Source organism: Felis catus, chromosome B4 (assembly GCF_018350175.1).
Source record: "Felis catus isolate Fca126 chromosome B4, F.catus_Fca126_mat1.0, whole genome shotgun sequence".
Lineage (NCBI taxonomy): Eukaryota > Metazoa > Chordata > Mammalia > Carnivora > Felidae > Felis > Felis catus.
The window spans coordinates 87,987,663-88,007,584 of NC_058374.1; the positions used below are offsets into that span (position 1 = coordinate 87,987,663).

Here is a 19,922-nt window from a genome sequence, read left to right on the forward strand (position 1 = left end):
AAAATGATTAATGACTGGAGGTTGAAATGTATGAAAAAACCAAGTTGACATGGACTAGTAGGAATTGGAAATATGATTTAAGGATGTGAGGACTGGCCCTGGGATGCAGATTTTGGAATCATTGGTATGAAGTACAATATCACTGGGGAGTATGAACAGTCAGTGAAGAAGAAATTAGCAACTCTGTGAAGTAGTAGTAACATTTGAGCAGAGGAAGCGAAAGTTGCAAAAAACAAAAGGTAGTATCACATAGTTTAACTTAAATTTTTTTTTGCTTATTTTTGAGAAGGCGTGACAGAATCCAAAGCAGGCTCCAGACTCTAAGCTGTCAGCACAGAGCCCAACGTAGGGCTCGAACTCACAAATCGTGAGATCATGACCTGAGCCAAAGTCAGAAGCTTAACTGACTGAGCCACCTGGGTGCCCCTCACATAGTTTAACTTTAGAAAGGCTTGATAAGGTACATAATACTATGAATCCTTTGAATTTTTAAGAAACTTTTTGAGGGCTCTTTGGGGTAGGAAGACTTCTTGTACAAGGGTGAAGAGTAAGTGAGGATTGAGGAGTAGAAACTTAAGCTTAATCGCAAGGACAGATCAGAAGAATGGAAGTAGATACAGAAGGAAATGAGTGTAAAAGTTGGGAGGTGATGTGGGGGAAAAGGGTGAAAGAATTGGCCCTTTTTACATGCTGAGTGGGAAAAAAAAAAAAGATAAGATACAAGGAGAAACAAGAGAGTAGGGGTTCTTAAAGGGGTAAGTCTCCAACAAGGCAGAAGGAAATTAAATCCAAAGCTTAGGATCAAAAATAATTACCTTGGATTTAAAGAGGGTTACATCCTTCACCAAACTGTAACAGAATCAGATAAGATTAAGATGTGAAGCGAGAGAGTTGGACAGAAAGTAGAGAGAGGCATCTAACTTCCTCAGAAAGTAGGGAAGCAAGATTGTCTGTTCAGCCTAATGGATGAGAGAGTTAGACTGGCAAAGTTGAAATTTTTGGAAATAGAGAAGGCTATCTGAAGATATGCTGGAGGATTGTGGGTTATCTCTGAAGGATTTGAGAGACTGAAGACCATAGATCTTTAATCTCCATGAGATTTTCTTTACTAATTTTTGAACCCAGATAATAACATAATGATAAAAATATTTTCATATTAGCGTACTAGTGTGGAGAATCATGGGTAGTGCAAGGGTGAGACACTCATGAAGTTCCTTGTAACCCACTGAAACAGAGGGAAATGGTAGTGATTAAGCTACAGCCAGAGGTCTCAATCATAAATAAAGTGATTTTGATCATATTTTGGTGCATGTTCCTCATGGCATTTTATATGGGAGCACAGCCAGATGTCTTCAGATTATTAAAAAAGGACTCTATAGATTTCACCTTTGGTCTCATCTATAAGGTATAGAGTCTGTTGTGCAAGAAACTTAAATTAGTGCATTCATCACAAAGCAATTTATTATTACCCTTCTACACTTTGGACTCTCTGGATATTTGCAGATTGGTATTTAGATGAATTTTAGATGGTTGCAAATCTATAAAGTAATACTTTGTACTAAAACTTAAACCAGCTTAAAATCAGTATATGTGTCAATTTTAGGATTTTTGATTGTTTAGCTTATATCATCTTCCCAGATATCAAGGGTTATAATCTGTACTTTCTATATTTTATGTGCTTTTCTTTTCTTTTGAGATATCACCCAATCATTTCTACTTTTCTGGCTTACTTACTCATTGCTCTAGTTACCAAAGGAAATAATTTCTTGAGAATGAATACATTAATATGTGTCAGAAGCATAATTTGATAAATTTAGAAATAAGTAAATCATGCTTTTTCCAAAGAAAATTCTCCAAAACTTACGTAAACTTTTTATTAAAATTCAAATGTGAATTTATCTATTTGGAAAAGATCATATAAGATATGAGATTAGTATAAGAGATAACATAAACCTACAATTTCAAAAATAAATAGTAAAACAAACTGCATTTTATACATTTTGTTGTACATATTTCTATCCCAATTTAAAAAAAAAAAAAACCTAAGTTGTATTTATAATTTTCTTATTTTTATGGCAGAAATGTCTTTTCATTTATTGACTGTCACTTAACTCTTACCAGTTTTGACCTCAAAATTATTCAGTCTATACATTTGACTCCATTTTTGTGTGTGTATATGTATACTGTATATATAAACTGTTATTCTATCTTAAATAGAAAATATTAGCCATGTTTAATGTCCTATTTCAGGAAGACAGAAGAGTATAAAGGAAAATATAACAAAACACTTGTGTACACATCTCTTAGTTTAAAAAAATAAAACATTGGGCACCCAGGTGGCTCAGTTGGTTAAGCATCTGACTTCAGCTTCTTTTGTGAGGTCGAGCCCCACATTGAGCTCTGCACCCTCAGTGCAGAGCCTGCCTGGGATTCTCTCTACTCCTCCCCCACTTGTTGATGCACATGCTCTCTCTTTCAAAATAAATAAACTTTAAAAATAAATAAATAAGCAAGTAAGTAAAACATTACAGAAACAGTTGAATGTCCCTGTGTATGTTTCCCTAGTCCCATCCCCTTCCCTCCCTTGTCAGAGGGAGCCACTGTCCTGAATTAGGTTATTGTTATTACTTTAAATTCTATATTTTATTTAGTTTTATAATTATTAAAATTATCTTATGTATATATTTTAATATATGCATGGATCATTAAATAGTATGTACTGTTTGGGGCATGTTTTTAAGTTTTCTGTAGTTGCTCTGTGTGTGCATATCTGTTATCTTTATGTATTTGTGTTATGTTACATGTGTCTTATTTTTTTGGTTCAACATTGTAGTTTTGAGATTTATCCTTATTAATACATGTAGTTGTATTTTTCATTAGAATTCTTGTGTAATATATTTGGTATGAAAAGTGGATATTAGGTTTTTTCCCCCTTTTTCATTCTTGACAAATTATGCTGCAGTATATATTCTTACAGTTGTATTTTTGTAAATATGTGCCAGAGTTTCTGTAGGGTAAAACTTAGTAATGACAATACATGATCGTGTGGTATATATATACACCTTCATCTTTAGTAGATATTGCCAAACTACCATCCAAACTAGTTGGAAGGAACTAGCAGGTTCTAGTTTACTCCCCCGTGGCAGTATACAAGTTCCTGTTACCCTACATGTTCTCCACAACTTAATATTGTTGACACATGTGCACATGCTTGTTTCACCAGCTTCATGATATGGTTCAGAACAATATGGTATGGTGTTAGTTTCTTTTTTTTTCCATTGCTGATGAAATTGAGTATCTTCTCATATGTATAGAGGCCATTATGACTTTCTCTTCTGTGAGTTGCTTTTTTTTCCTTTTTCTGTTAAAAGAATTTTTTTTATTTACTAACTTAAAGGACTTTTTCATGTATTGTAATCCTTGGTCGGTTATGTGGAGTATAAGTATCTTCCCCAGTCTGTATGTTATCTCTTTACTTAATGGTGTCTTTGTTGTTGAATGGTAGCTTTTCATTTTAACCTTGGCAAGTTTATCAGTCTTTTTTTGCTTTTTGTCTTAACTCTTCTATATTCTAAGGTAATGAGGATTTTCTCCTATCTTTTTTTTTTAAATTATACTTTTACTTTCACATTTACATTTTTATTCCAACTATAACTTATTTTTGTACAGTTAGTTCTGTTGTAACACGGCATGTGTTCCTAAAAATCACTGTGTAATATGCAAAATCATGCAATAAAAAACACAGCATATGGGAAAAATGGGTCTGGGACACAGCACTCATAAAATTTTTGTCAGTGACACATTAAAAAACATAATAGGTGTGCCTGGGTGGCTCAGTTGGTTGAGAGTCCGACTTCAGCTCAGGTTATGATCTCACGGTTTGTGGGTTCAAGCCCCATGTTGGGCTCTGTGCTGACAGCTCAGAGCCTGGAGCCTGCTTTGGATTCTGTGTCTCCCCCACTCTCTGCCCATTCCCTGCTCATGCTCTGTCTCTCAATAATAAATAAACGTTAAAGTTAAAAATATATATATAATAAAAGTGACAGCACAATTTTACATATGTTAAATTGTTAAGAAATATAGAACTACCATAATAAATATGACATTTTTCTTTTGAAAATGATGAAGTTGACTTGCGGAAGTAGGATTTAAAGGGTTGCAGCTTGTGAGTTATTGTGGAGAGTTGGAAGGAAAGTTTTCTGAAACCTGCCAAGAAGTTGTGGGATTTTTTTGTTTTTGTTTTTTAATTTTATTTATTTAAGTAATCTCTACACCCAACATGGGACTAGAACTCACGACCCTGAGATCAAGAGTCACATATTCTTCCAACTGAGCCAGCCAGGCGCCCCTGGAATCTGCCAAGAAGTTTTAACAGCAGATGTGGCAAATGTGACTCATAACACACATGAAGGTTTGAAGTGTGTGTGCTTTGTGCATTCCTAAGCCGTTCAGTGCAGCTGAGTAGTTTTCTACGTCACCTTGTGTGTGTTTCAGTGTTAGGACTATGGTAAAGCAGTCTAGGCATTTATGAGGCAGAATTGAAGAAGCTTCCTATTAGGGTTTCTGGGCATCTTACCTGCCTTACCCTAGTCCCAGCCCTGCTTGTGTATTAAAGTAGTGCTTTAACATATACTGAAATTTGTGCTATTGTCCTCAAATATATTAATCATGTTTAGTATATAAATACATTTAACATTTTCAAGTTTTCAAAACAAACATTAGAGTAGAACAGACTGCATATGTGAGGTAGAGCTCTAATTTTTTTCCCCCACACATTTAACCGGATCTTTACCCACTATTCATAATCATGTTTTGGCATATATCATAGTTCCACATACACATGAGTCCAATTCTTGTTTCTTTGTGCTGTTTTCATTGGTGTCTTTGCTTCTCTCTATGCCATGATCACATTTTTTACCCACAGATCTGGCACTAACTTTGTAACCTTGGGCAAGTTATTTCTGTGTGCCTATGAAATTATAATAGTACCTACATTATTGGGTAAAGGAATAAATGAACGAATATATTAAAGTGCTTAGAAATATGCACCTGACCCAAGAATAAAGCCCAAATGTTAATTATTTTGTTATTAAAAGTAATTTCTTTAACTTAATAAAGAGTCTTGATAACTAGTAGGCTGATATTGCCATCTTGTTTTTCCTAATCTAAACTGAGAGGAAATGGGAAAGGCTTATGGAAGGATTCCCTGAGAAAGTGACATGTAGAGTATCTGAAAGATGATAGGAACTAAATAGATGTTGGGAGCAATAGGAGAATATTCTAGGCAGATGGAGCTGTAAGGCAAAAAATGGAGTATCTAGCAACTGAAAGAAAGTTCTTGTAGTTAGATCTCAGCACAAAGAAAATTAGTACCAGTTGAGACTAGATAGGTAGGCAGGAGTAGATAGATCAGGCAAGCCCTAGTAGGCAATGTTAAGGATTTTAGACTTCATCTTAAAATCAAAGTTTTAACAGTTTATAAAGATTATTATTTCATGACTTTTATTCTTTCTTAGCGGTCTAAGAATAAAAGTCATGAAAAAATCAATCTTTACAAATGGTTCTAGCTATTCAAAAAAAAAAAAAAATCCTCAGAAACTGAAATTGGTCCATCTGGATCCTAATAGCACACCAAGGGTTAAGAATGCTGTTGAGAAAGGCACCTGGGTGGCTCAGTCAGTTAAGCATCCAACTTTGGCTCAGGTCATGATCTCAAGACTGGTGAGTTAGAGCCCCATGTCGGGCTCTGTGCTGACAACTCAGAGCCTGGAGCCTGCTTCAAATTCTGTGTCTCTTCCTCTCTCTGCCCCTTCCCTGCTCATCTCTTCCTCTCTCTCTCTCAAAAATAAATAAACATTAAAAAATTTAAAAAAAGAAAGAAAGAAAAATGAGTGCTGTTGAGAATGTCTAAGTCCTGTCTTTGTTCACTTATTTGTAATCGTTGAGAGGTACTGATTCTGTTGTAGGCTTTAATCAGTTCACATTGAGGAGTCTTACATTTTGGCAGATACGCAGATTAGGGGTTAAGTTTTTATAGTATAACAAATCTATGTATATGTCTTGAAATATTTTTTTTTTAGTTGTCAACTTCATCTAATGCTATTATCTTTCTTCAGTATACTTGAGGAGTCTACATACTTTTTTTAAATTTTGAACTATTTATTTTTTTCAATTTATTTAAATCCAAGTTAACATATAGTGTAATAATGGTTTCAGGAACAGAATTTAGTGATTCATCACTTACATTTAATACCCCGTGCTCATCCCAATAAGTGCCCTCCTTTTTTTTTAATTAATTAATTTTTTAACTTACATCCAAGTGAGTTAGCATATAGTACAACAGTGATTTCAGGAGTAGATTCCTTAATGCCCCTTATTGGCCCATCCCCCCTCCCACAACCCCTCCAGCAACCCTCTGTTGTTTATATTTAAGAGGCTCTTACGTTTTGTCCTCCTCCCTGTTTTTATATTATTTTTGCTTCCCTTCCCTTATGTTCATCTGTTTTGTCTCTTAAAGTCCTCATATGAGTGAAGTCATATGATATTTGCCTTTCTCTGACTAATTTCACTCAGCATAATACCTTCCAGTTCCATCCACATAGTTGCAGATGGCAAGATTTCATTCTTTTTGATTGCCAAGTAATACTCAATTGTATGTATGTATGTGTGTATACAAGAAAGTATGTATGTGTGTATATATATAAATACACACACACACACACACACACACACTCACGCACATCTTCTTTATCCACTCATCCATTGATGGACATTTGGGCTCTTTCCATACTTTGGCTATTGTCAGTAGCACTACTATGAACATTGGGGTACATGTGCCCTTTTGAAACAGCACACCTGTATCCCTTGGATAAATACCCGGTAGTGCAATTGCTGGGTTGTAGTGTTCTTCTATTTTTAATTTTTTGAGGAACCTTCTTACTCTTTTCCAGAGTGGAGAAGTCTACATATTATTTCTATAATAGATGTTCCTGTTTTTTCCTACATTTCCTTCATCTTTCATTACCACAAAATTCCACAAATAAGATATAGGTAGCCTATAATAGAAATATGGTGGACTTTTTAATTGAAAGTAGTGTTGAAAGCAGGTAAATATCCATCAAATGGAAGAGTATCCTCTTACAGTAGTAGTATTATACAGAAAGTAGTCACTTCATGATCTGAGAGTTGAACTAGAAATATTATGGCAAAAGATGAGATGAATACTACCCAGTACAAACTTACACTATAACGGTAAAGGATTTATTAAATACTTTGGCAGATAAAATGCCATCTTTTAGAAGTATCTTTTAAATATAAGTAGAATTTGGTAGTATTTCCCAAGTAGTTTTAATGTAAGTTTTATAAATCGCTTGTTATTTATAGTATTACTGTTAATCTGTAAATTTAGTGTGATTCCAATCAAAATCTTAATCATAGTTTTTGTGGAACTTGGTAAACTGACTCTAAAATTCATGTGGAGGAGCAAATGGCCAAGGATAGTTTAGACAGTTTGCAAAATCAGCAAGCTGAGGGAACTTGCCCTAAAAAAACAAAGATTAAGATTAAAGTAATAAAGATACTATGAAATTGGCACAATGATTAAAAAATAGTAGATGAAACAGAGGAAAGGCCATTTAGTGTGACATTAATTTGCAAAGAAAGCAAATGAAACATCTGAATAATTTTATTTAGATATAGGAGACACTCTAAAAGATGTTTAGTGAATGAGGTACAATTAAGTATAATTTTCTTTATTATTTAACATGTAAAGTTATTGCTAATCTATTTATTTTAGAGACAGGGTTTTCTTAGGACTTAGTCTCTGAACTTTTTCTCCACATAAGTCTCAAGTTCTGCAGTTTGAGGACTTTCTGTTACATAGTTCTGACTATAGGTTTGGGGTACTAGTGTATAGATAATTCTACAAAACCCATTTTTAGGGAATTAAACTGCTGATGAATATTCTCTAGGAATTTGCTTCAGATATTTTCAGATATAACTGTAGGATTTCATTCCTATACTTAGTGCTGCATGTGGTAAGCACAGATACATAATAATGATGGTCTCCAAATAAACTTGGCTACCTGTGTTAGTACACATGTGGGCTTTAAACATCTTGTTGACCTTTACTCCTGATTTTGTTTGTGATTAAACCTAGTTAAGTGTGGGGAAAATATTTCTGGTAAAGAATTTAAAATAATTATGAGTCCATGGCAAAGCGGTATTTCATAGTAGATATAAAATAATCAGAATTAATTTGTAAACTTTTTTACGTTTATGATTTTTTTTATATTTTCTTTGCTAGAACACCATTATTTGACTTCTTCTGTCACTGGCCATCTGATGAGAAGCCAATTCTAGATATTTGAAAATAAGATGAATACAGTATCAATAAAGTAAAGCTTATAGTGCTTGGGTACCACACTTTTGAAACCACAAAAAAAGAAAAAGAAAAACAATTCTGCTTGCCCCAGCAGATTTTACTACTGTATGAAAAACAGATGGAGACAGTATTATTGTTATTAACTTTGTTAGTGAAGAAACTAATTGTTTTTATAGTTTTAAAAAAGGTGTTATTATAGTTATTATAATCGATCTTGCAAACTTTTAATAATCCATTTTCCTTATCCCCAAAAACATAGAGTAAAATATATAAAATTAACATACTGTGTTTGTAAGTTTTTTGCAGAAGAACCATTTTCATGTTGTTTACCATGTTATATTTTAAAGTTTGTTTTGATTGATTCTTAAGATTACCATTTGAATTGGTTCAATTGTCAAATATTTTATTGAATAGTTACTGCATTTTTTAAGAGGTACTGTTAAGGATTTTTTTTAACATGTATGTCAATACTTGTCCTCAAATAGTAGATATTTATAGAACAGTAGAAATAACACTTTACACAAATGAAATATTCTTTTTCCAGATACTGAGTCACATTACAGTTATTCTCAATAATCCTTTGAAGTAGGCATATACTGTAGTATAAAATGAAGTATCAAAAATAGCTTCTTTGCTGTTCCTATAGTTCCTTTACTGATTTCTTTTCTTTTTTAGGTACCTAGTCGATAGTCGCTGGTTCAAACAGTGGAAAAAATATGTTGGCTTTGACAGCTGGGACAAATACCAGATGGGAGATCAAAATGTATATCCTGGACCCATTGATAACTCTGGACTTCTCAAAGGTCATTATTTCTTTTCTTCAGTTAGGTTGTAAATGTGTTCATTTGAATATGTTATAGTAAATGTACGTAATATGGAAAGTTAATGTAAATAGATATATTAGAAATTTCTTTGGGACTCAGTTGGTTAAGCTCAGCTCAGGTCATGATCTCACAGTTCATGAGTTCGAGCCCCGTGTCAAGCTTTGTGCTGACAGCTCAGAGGCTGGAGCCTGCTTCGGATTCTCTCTCTCTCTCTCTCTCTCTCTCTCTGCCCCTCCCCTGCTCATGCTCTGTCTCTCTCTGTCTCTCAAAAAAATGAATAAATGTTAAAAAAAAATTTCTTTGTATAATAGATTTGACCTAATGAACTCAGATTATTCTATCATAATTAGTTATTACTGTGTATTATGACAGATTGTTTTCATTTATTATGTAAGAAATGTTTATTATTCACATCTTTAAGTGAAGAATGTAAGTTAGAAAGCACTATCTTAAAGCACTATAGTGCTACATTATTCCTAATGGACACATGATTATTTAGTTGGGGAGCACTGATAAATGTTTACATTCTTGGATTTTTGCGTCAATCTTCTCCAACCCTTGCTACTTACCAGTTTTCTGTACCTCTCATTACATTTAAAGGGTATAAAACACAAGTACCAGAGCTTCCATTTCTGGCCAAGATGGAGTAACAGGGACTAGATTTACTCTTCCACCTGAGCAAACTAAAACCTTGACAAAATATATAAATCAGTGGTTCTCAAAACATTGGATACCAGGCAGCAAAGAACAGTGATCCTTGAGATATAGGAAACAAATGTGGTAAGCCCTATGATTGCCTCAGCTTACTGCATTGATACCAGTTTTCAAAACAAGGCACAGAAGAGGAAACCCATGTAGAGCCTGGCACTCCCCCCAGTTGAGGAAAGAGTTTGGGATTCAGGGAGACCCAGGCCACCAGAGTTTTCAGTTTAGAGTACCAGATAGGAAGACCAGCAAAAAGAGACAGAGACCTAGAGATATACAGAGTCTCTCTCATATCTCCAACTGAGTGTTGATTAGCTCATGTATGTGAAGAGGGTACCCAAGGCCAAGGAAAGAAGCGCCCAAAAGAATTAGAGGGAACAATCATTGGGGCTCATATAGGACCAAGAATACAGTGTTCATAACAGAGTGGAAAGCCTTATAATTCATGGAGTATACTGCGAACAGTTTTGCCACTGTAATAGGGCAAAATTAATCATCCTGTCCTTTTATCCTGAAAGCATCAAACTTTATATCTTAGAACAAAATGCAAGAGTACTTAGAGAAATTCAGAAATATTCAGCATCCAACAGGATAAAATTTATAATGTCTTGGATCTAACAATATATTACCTAGTAGGCAAAGAAGCAGAAAAATATGCATAATGAGGAGAAATATCAATGTTTAAAAAGTTTTTAAGTAGAAAAAATTAACTAATGGAACATACAAAACAAATTAACAACGTGGTAGATTCAAACTCTTCTCTATTAATAATCACATTAAATGTAAATACCCCTAATTAGAGGTAGAGATTGGATAAGAAATAAGACCTAACTATGTACTGTCTATAAGAAACCCCTCTTTTGATATAAAGATACAAATGGATTAAAAGAATTGAAAAAGTATGGCATGTTATGGTAAGCAGAATTCTAAGACTGCCTCCCAGTGACTGCTCTCTCTCTTATATAATCATCTCCCCTTTGAGTATGGGTAGAGCATGTGAATTAGGATGAGATACCATTCCCAGGATTATTTATGTTGTATGGCAAAAGAGAGATTATCCCACCAGGTTTAATCTAACAACAAGTGCTCTTTAAAAGCAGAGACTTTTCTCTGGCTGGTAGAAGTCAGAGATTCAAAGCATGAGAATTACTCAGTACATCATTGCTGGTTAAAAATGGAAGGGGCCATGTGAGAAGGAAGGCAGGGATCCTTTAGGAACAGAGAGAGACCCTGGCTCACAGCCAGCAAAGAAACAGACCACCTCAGTCCTGGCATCATGAAGAACTGAATACTGCCAACAGTCTGAATGGGCTTGGAAGCAAATTCTTCCCCAGAGTCTCCAGTTAGGAGATCAGCCCATCTGACGTCTTGATTTCTGCCTTATGAGACCCTAAATAGAGAAGTCTGTTGAGCCCCCTGAACTTGTAACTCACAGAACTATGAGATAGTAAATGGGTTATGGTTTTCAGCCACTGCATTAGTTTGTTACACAGCATATAGAAAAGTAATACCTGTGCTAACACTAATCCAAAGAAAGCTGGAGTGACTGTATTAATATATAATTATATAATACATAAATAATATATCAGTAAAGAAAATGAGACTCTCAAATCAGTGACAGTTTTTAAGAAACTAAAAAAGAACAGATTAAACTTAGAAGAAAGAAATTTCAGAACAGAAATTAGAGAATAGAAAAATAAAGAAAAAAATCAATGAACCAAAAATCGGTTCTTCTCAAAACAAATATAATATATGTCAATTATAAAAAAGGAAAAATAAACTCGTTCTTTGTGAAATAATAAAATGGGTCCATATCTAGTTTCTGACTAGCATCTGACTCTTAATTTCATCTTAGGTCATGGTCTCACAGCTCGTGAAATTGAGAGATTGAGCCCTGTGTCAGACTCTGCTGACAGCAGGAGCCTGCTTAGGATTCTCTGTCTCCCTCTCTCACTGCCCCTCTCCTACTCTTATGTATACACATGCACACTGTATCTCTCTCAAAATAAACAAACATAAAAAAAAAAAGAGAGAAAAAAGAAAAGACACAATTGCCAATATCAGAACACGAGAGGTAACACCAGTTCGGAATCAACAACTATTAAAAGGGCAATAAAGAATTATTATGAACTTTATGTCATTAAATTCAACAAACCAGATGAAAAAAAGGGAAACTGCCAAAGCTCATTCCAAAAGAATAGATTGCCTGAATAGCCCTGTATCAATTACAGAAAATGAATTTGTAGCTTAAAATTTTTCACAGAAAAACCCATCAGATCCAAATGGTGCCACTGGTGAATTCCACCATATATTTATATATACCTGTTTTACAAAACTCTTCCAAAATTGGAAGCTAATACTTTCCAACTCATGCTATGAAACCATCATTACCCTGATACCAAAATCTTACAGACATCCAAAGAAAACTCTTGTCTACATATGTTGTCTAAACAGAAGTTTAGTAAATAAAGTCCAACAATGAAATGGGTATGTATAAGATATATATATACACACACACATATATACATATATATATATATTTTATATATATGTATCATATAGAAAAATATATTTAAAAGATAATACATCAGGGCTCCAGGGTGGCTCAGTTGGTTAAACGTCCAACTTCAGCTCAGTTCATGATCTCACTTTGTGAGTTCAAGCCCCACATTGGGCTCTGTGCTGACAGCTCAGAGCCTGGAGCCTGCTTCAGATTGTGTCTCTCTCACTCAAAAATAAACATTAAAAAAAATTAAAGATAATATGTAAGATAAAAGAATAAAATGAAGGAAGTGTCCTCAGCCTCATAAAGGGCTTCTACAAAAAACCTACAGGTAACATGAAAAAAGCAAGAATGTCCATTTAGGTCTTCAGCTGACCTTAGAGGTTCCACCCAGTGCAGTAAGGCAAGAAAAAGAGGTAAAAAGCATACAGATTGTACAGGAAGAAGTAATAAATCTGCTTTTATTCACAGGTAACTATGCCTAGTTGTCCAGAAAATTTGATTGAATCTACAAAAAACAAAGTTTCTAAGGAGTAATAAATGAGATTGGTTTATAGGATATAAGACGATTATTTAAAAACCCAATTGTATCTTTTTAATTTTTATTTTATTTTAGACAGCAAGAGAGGCAGAGGGGGAGAGAGAGAAAATATCATGCTCAGCATGGAGCCTCACACGGGCCCGATCCCATAACCTTGGATCATGACCTGAGCTGAAATCAAGAGTCAGACATATCCTTGCCAACACATTGTCCTTTTATTATAGCCGTCCTGCTGGGTGTGAAAGTGATACCTCATTGTGATTTTGATTTGTATTTCTCTAGTGAGTAATGATGTTAAGTATCTTATCTGTGCTGTCTATGTATCTTTTTTGGAGAAATGTTAGTTCAGATCCTGTTCTTATTTTTTAATTGGGCTTCTTTTTATTTTTCTGTTTTAAGTGTTATTTATATATTCTGGATACTAGCCCCTTATCAGATATATGATCTCCAAAAATTGTCTCCCAATCTGTAAATTGTCTTTTACTTTCTTGTGTCTTTGAAGCACAGTAGTTTTTAATTTTGATTAAATCCAATTTATATTTTTTTCTTATTGTGGTTTTGGTGTCAGAATGCATTCCCTAATCCAGGGTCATAAAAGATTTACACCTATGTTGTCTTCTAAGAATTTTATAGTTTAAGCTGTTACATTTATGACTTTGATCAATTTTAAGTTAATATTCGTATACGGTGTGAGACAAGGATCAATTGAACAGATTAGAGAATCCAAAAGTAGATGCACACATATGTGGTCAATTGATTTTAAACAAAGATGTAAGAGGATTTCAGTAAAGAGAGGATAGTCTTTAAACATACTGCTTGAGCTTGAGCTTTAGGTATCTGTTTGCAAAAAAAAAAACAAGAAACTGAACTTGGATCCATACCTGGCATTATTTACAAAATAAAACAGATCGTATAAATTGTAAAAAATAGGAGAAAATCTTTGTGACATTGTGTTAGGCAGATTTCTTAAATGTGATACGAAAAGCAAATTGATAAAAGAAAAAAACCTGTGCTCAGTAGTAAAATCTTCTTCAAATGATAAATGTTAAGAATGAAAAAACAAACCACAGTGTGGGAGAAGTATTTGCAGATCACCTAACTGATAAAAGACTTGTATGCAGAATAAAGAATTCTTGAAACTATATTAATACAGCAAAACCTAGTGGAAAACATAGGCAAAAGATTTGAACAGATGATTCACAAAAGAAAATGGAGTTTTCAAAAACTGCATAATTGCATAGATTATCAGCATCATTAGTCATTAGAGAAATGAGGTTTCAAATGTGTATGTGTATGTTTGTTTGATACGTGTATCAAAATGATTAAAATTTAAAAGAATGATACCCAAGTGTTGACAAGGATGTGAAATAAGTGGAGCTTCTATACACTGTTTTTGGAAATAGGAAATTTCTTAAAAACCTAAACCCATGTTTACTGTAGAAACCAGTCATTCCACTCCTACATATTTACCCAAAAGAAATGAGAATATATATCCATATGAAAACTTATACACAGATGTGCATAGCAATGTTATTTGTAATAGAGAAAATTGGAAACAACCCCAAATGCCCATCAATAGCTAACTGGATAAACAAATTATAGTATATCCATATAATGAAATCCTACTCAACAATTAAAAGGAATGAAGTGTAGGGACGCCTGGGTGGTTCAGTTGGTTAAGCGTCCAACTCTGGGTTTTGGCGCAGGTCATGATCTCACAGTTTCATGAGTTTGAGCCCCATGTCAGGCTCTGTGCTGGCAGTGAAGTATTAATATGTAGAAACATAGATGGCTCTCAAGATAATTACGCAGTGTAAAGAAAGCCAAACAAAAACACTATATATAATTTTTACATGAGATTCTAGAAAATGCCTGTAGTAACAAAAGACAGTTTTCATATAAAACTACAAAGTGCACATTAGTCTATAGTTGCAAAATATGGATAAACAGGTAAGTGATTTTTGGGAGACAGGACAGTAGACTTAGATAAACAGAAAGTAGAGATTACAAAGGACTCTTAGGAATCCTTTAATGGGGAGGAATCTATCCATCATTTTGGTCATGGTGGTGGTTTCACATTTGTATTGATCTGTCAAAATTGACCAAATAGTTCACCTTAAATATGTGCAATTTATTGTGTATCAATTATGAGTCAGTAATTGCAGAAGTAACAAATATTGTCCACTACATATAAAGTTACTATTTGATTCTGGTACATAGTAAAATCATTTACTCAAACACTTGAATTATTGTGGAAAACAGCTCAAAAGTCTTAATTTTTAAACTTTTCTTTCTTTTCCTAAGTTTTCTGGAGGGCAATCTGTCAATAGTAGAAAGAAAATGGATGTTTAAGTAAACCAGTCTATTTGAGTCCAATTTGTACAGTCTTCTGTATGTGTAACCTTTGGTGAGTTAATCAGTACTGGAATCTGTTTACTCATTAATTTGGAGATATCTACCTCATGATACTGTTTTGAAAAGTCACCTAACAGTGTTTTCTATAGTAACACCTTTCATAGTATCTGCAGTTTTCTGTATGTATGATCTTGGGAAAGTTACTGCGTTTCCCTGAAAATATTTTCTAATCTAAAATGGAGATACCTATCTTAGAGGATTGCTTTGAGAACTGAGGTAACATGGTTGTCTCCTGTAGTATGTCTCATAGGATATGATGCATAGAGGTGTTTACAATGTGTAAGTCTCTTTCACCTTCAGCAGGTTCTGAAAATATGTTCCAAATGATCAGTTTCCATAAAGAATTTAGAATTACAACTAAGGTTTTAAAAATTAATGCTTAGTTTGCATCTGCGATTGAAGTTTGTATTATAGAACTTAGAGTTTTACCATTTCTTCTCTACATGAAAGTTTTCTCAAAGTTCAGTGTGATTCTCTGACCATAGATTGATGCTAGATGGAATAAATAACTTTCTTTTAATCTTTTCAGAATTTTTCCTCCTTCTTGTTTTATATTGTAATGTCTAATTAAGAATATGTGTTCTCACTGAGATACTACTAACAACAATTTTGCTTTCCATGTTTGTTAGTTTAAGACTGGCTCAGATTGAGAAAATCTTTATGTTGTGTGTAATTCAATGAACTATATGTGTTTGTTTCTGCACTTTGAAAATTCAGGTAACTGGACCAGATAATAAAAAATGAGTCTAAGATTAGAACTGTCATACAGGTGTAACTCATGCTCTTGCTTCTAGATCTCTAGTCTGCCATGCAGTAAGTTTTTAATTTAACCAGAATTTTGAAAATGATTATAGAATTAGAACCACATCAGAACAACTACCTCTACTTTAGATTTTGGGAGGAACGTAGATCATGGGCCTTCTGGAGTAATGATTTGGTTTTCAAGGTGCCCTTTTATGATTTCCATCATAGTTCCCAGCCCATATGCTTTGGAGTCGTTGTAAAAGGTTATTGATTTGCTTCTGAATTTCCTTCATCACCTAATGCTAGAATGATCACTTTTACCACGTGAGGAATATCTGCTACTTGAAATATTGGGGAAACGCTTTTCTTTCAGATCCCTTGGTATTTTTTTAAGATTACACCTTAGTATTTTTTTTAAGAGCTTAATAAAAAAATTATGTCTTTAAATGCTGTTCATTGACTACTGGTACACATTGAAACTTTTTAAAGCAACAGTTTATTTTGAAACATGTAGCTTTATATGTGAATTTCTTCACAGCTTTCTTCAGAACTCATTGGTTAAATATTTAAATTAGTCTCCATGAATTTAAGTAATCTATCATAGTTACACTATATAGTATTAGATATATGTACTATTGTTTCTTTTTACATATCAAGTTTACTATTTTCTTTTGCAGATGGTGATGCCCAGTCACTTAAGGAACATCTTATTGATGAATTGGATTACATACTGTTGCCAACTGAGGGCTGGAATAAACTTGTCAGCTGGTACACGTTGATGGAAGGTCAGGAACCAATAGCACGAAAGGTGTGTATTAAGCATAACTGAATAAAAATATTTTTCTCCAACAGTTCACATTTTTGTTTAGGAAGCTCTGTAGGGTACGTATTCTTACCTTCATTTTATAGATGAGGAAATGAGGACAGAGATAGATTCAGGGTCTTTTAGAAAGTCACATCAGTTTAATAACTTAGGCAGCCTGTTTTCTTAACCACTGTGCTGCAAGTTTTACAATTAGAGTTTAGAAACATTAAAAATGATGCATTATCAGGGTACCTGTGTGGCTCAGTTGGTTAAGCCTCCAGCTCTTGATTTCGGCTTAGGTCATGATTTTACATTCGTGAGATTGAACCCTGTGTCAGGTTCCATGCTGGGTATGGAGCCTGCTGAAAATTCTGTCCCTCTCCCTCTTCCCTTCCCTCTCTCTCTCTCTTAGTCTCTGTCAAAAAAAAAAAAAAAAAAAAAAAGACCCATTGTTTTTACTTTTTGGAACTAAAAAGTCATTTATGAAAGTAAGGGTGTTGTCATTTAACAGAATACCGAATGTTTAAAGTAGGTCTGCCAATCTTACACAAGTATTTAATAGTGTATCAGGCAGGGAGGGGGAAGAGAGGAAGGAAGAGTATGGGGACCAGAATCTCTGAGCATATAATTATTTATCTTTTTTTTTTTCAACCCAGAAACAATTACAAAAACAAATTAGGTAACACAAGCGTATAGACCTGTAGTAGACCAAACCATACATGGATTTATTTGGAACTGCTACAGAGTTGCTATATTAACAATTTGTATGTGTATATTGGTGGTTTAGGTATAGAATTAAATCTTGGGGTGCCTGGTGGCCTAGTTGGTTAACCGTCTGGCTCTTGATTTAGGCTCAGGTCATGATCTCATAGTTTGTGGGATCGGGCCCTGTGCTGACAGTACGGAGCCTGCTTGGGATTCTCCGTCTCTCTCTCTGTCCCTGGAATTATCAGACAGAAATTTTAAAATACTGTGCTTATGGGGAGCCTGGATGACTCAGTCACTTAAGCGTCTGACTCTTGATTTCAGCTCAGGTCATGATCTTATGGTCATGACAACGAGCCCGTAGTCCAGCTGTATGCTGGATGTGGAGCCTGCTTGAGATTCTCCACCCCGCCGCCATCCCTCCATCACTTGTGCATACATGTGCACACTCTCCCTCTAAAATAAATATGAATAAATAAATACTGTGCTTATTATATTTAAAAATAAGACCGTTGAAGGATTTCAAAACTGTTAAGAATTAAATATAATTCTAAAACTATTAAGAACCAAATAAAATTTGTAATTCTAAAATAATATGAAAAAAATTAAGAAGTAAGTAATCAGTATTTGGGTAAAACAGTAAGCAGAACCAAAGAGAAAATTTGTAAACTAACTGATAACGTCAGTAGAAATAAATCGACTTGGGGCACCTGGGTGGCTCAATTAGTTATGCGTCCAACTCCTGACTTCTGTCAGGTCATTATCTCAGGTTTTGTGAGATTGAGCCCTGCGTCGGGCTCTGTGCTGACAGCACAGAGCCTGCTTGACATTCTTTGTCTCTCTCTCTGCCCTGCCCCACTCATGCTCTTGCTTCCTCCCTCTCTCAAAATAAACTTTAAAAAATATATACAGATTGAAGCTTAGAGACACTGAATGATGGAATATACAGAAATAAGCAAAGGCACTTTGAGCAAAGTGCATTAGTTTAATATACATACAAGTGGACTCTTAGAAGGAGAGAAAAAGCAGAACAGCATAGAAGTAACATTGGAGGTGGGACACCTGGGTGGCTCAGTCAGTTGAGTGTCCCACTTCGGCTCGGGTCATGATCTTGTGGTTTGTGAGTTTGAGCTTTGCGTCAGTCTCACTGTTGTCAGTTTGGAGCTCACTTTGGATCCTCTGTCCCCCTCTCTCTCTATTCCTCTACTGCTCACACTCTTCTCAAAAATAAATAACAACAACAAAATTTTAAGAAGTAATGCTGGAGATAATAGCTGAGAATTTTCTAAAACCAGTGGAAGGTAACATGCTACAGAATCAAATGCTGTGAAACAAACCCATGCTCAAAAAAATACAAACAGAATCATACCCAATAAAAATGTTCAATAGCAAAAGCAGAAAGATATTCCTCTTACAGCCAAAAAAGAGGTCTATTTACCTTCAAAGTAAGAATAAACAAAGAAATTATTTCTCAGAAGAAATGAAATCTGAAAAATAACAATAACCATCTTCAACATGATGAAAGAAAATCACTGCCAACCTAGAATGTGTATCCAAGGAAAGGATCCTTCAGAAAAGGATCCTTCGGGTAGTGAAGAAAGCTATTTTCAGATAAACAAATTGATAGAATTTGTTACTAGCAGACCTGCACTAAAGGAAATACAAAGCAGTTTTCAGAATGGTAAGAAAATTATTCCGTATGGAAGCTTGGAGACCCAGGAAAAAATGTAGATTAACAAAAGTAAATATTGTGAATAAATCTTAAGGCAGACTATTTAAAATGGTAGTAATATCTTATTAGGATGAATATATACATAAACTTAAAATACATCATATTAGTATATAAGTTAAGATAGTAGCCTCCAAGACAACCTCCTTATATCCATATCCTTGAGTAGTCCCTTGTGGCAGTAACATGGCAGAAGTTAAAGTGGATGTGTCACTTTCAAGATTAGATTTTAGGGTAAAGGGATCCAGAAGGTACAGACTTCCAGTTATAAAATCGGTAAGTCATGGGGTTGTAATGTATGGCATGGTGACTGTAGTTAATAGTACTGTATTGCATTTTTGAAAGCTGCTAACAGAGTAGATCTTAAAAGTTCTTGTCACAAGAGAAAAATGTTTCTAACTATATAGGGTGACAGTCATTGACTAGACTTTTTGTAGTGATCCGTTTCACAACATACACAAATATCAAATCATTGTTTTACATTTGAAACTAATGTTACATTTCAATAATACCTCATTAAAATAGAAAAGATGAGATTATAGAAGACACCTCAGCTCCCATCTTGGGT

General features: G+C 34.4%; 1 protein-coding gene across 4 annotated transcripts in view; it reads left to right on the forward strand.

Moving 5' to 3' along the window:
• The window catches only part of USP15 (ubiquitin specific peptidase 15), a 119,210-nt gene that overhangs the window by 13,272 nt on the left and 86,016 nt on the right, over positions 1–19,922 (forward strand). For all 4 annotated transcript variants that reach the window (XM_006933864.5, XM_045062010.1, XR_006600820.1 and 1 more), the window contains exons 2-3: positions 9,059–9,186; positions 16,793–16,923. In XM_006933864.5, coding sequence (XP_006933926.4) covers positions 9,059–9,186; positions 16,793–16,923 — 259 coding nt within the window. The remainder of the gene's footprint in view (positions 1–9,058; positions 9,187–16,792; positions 16,924–19,922) is intronic.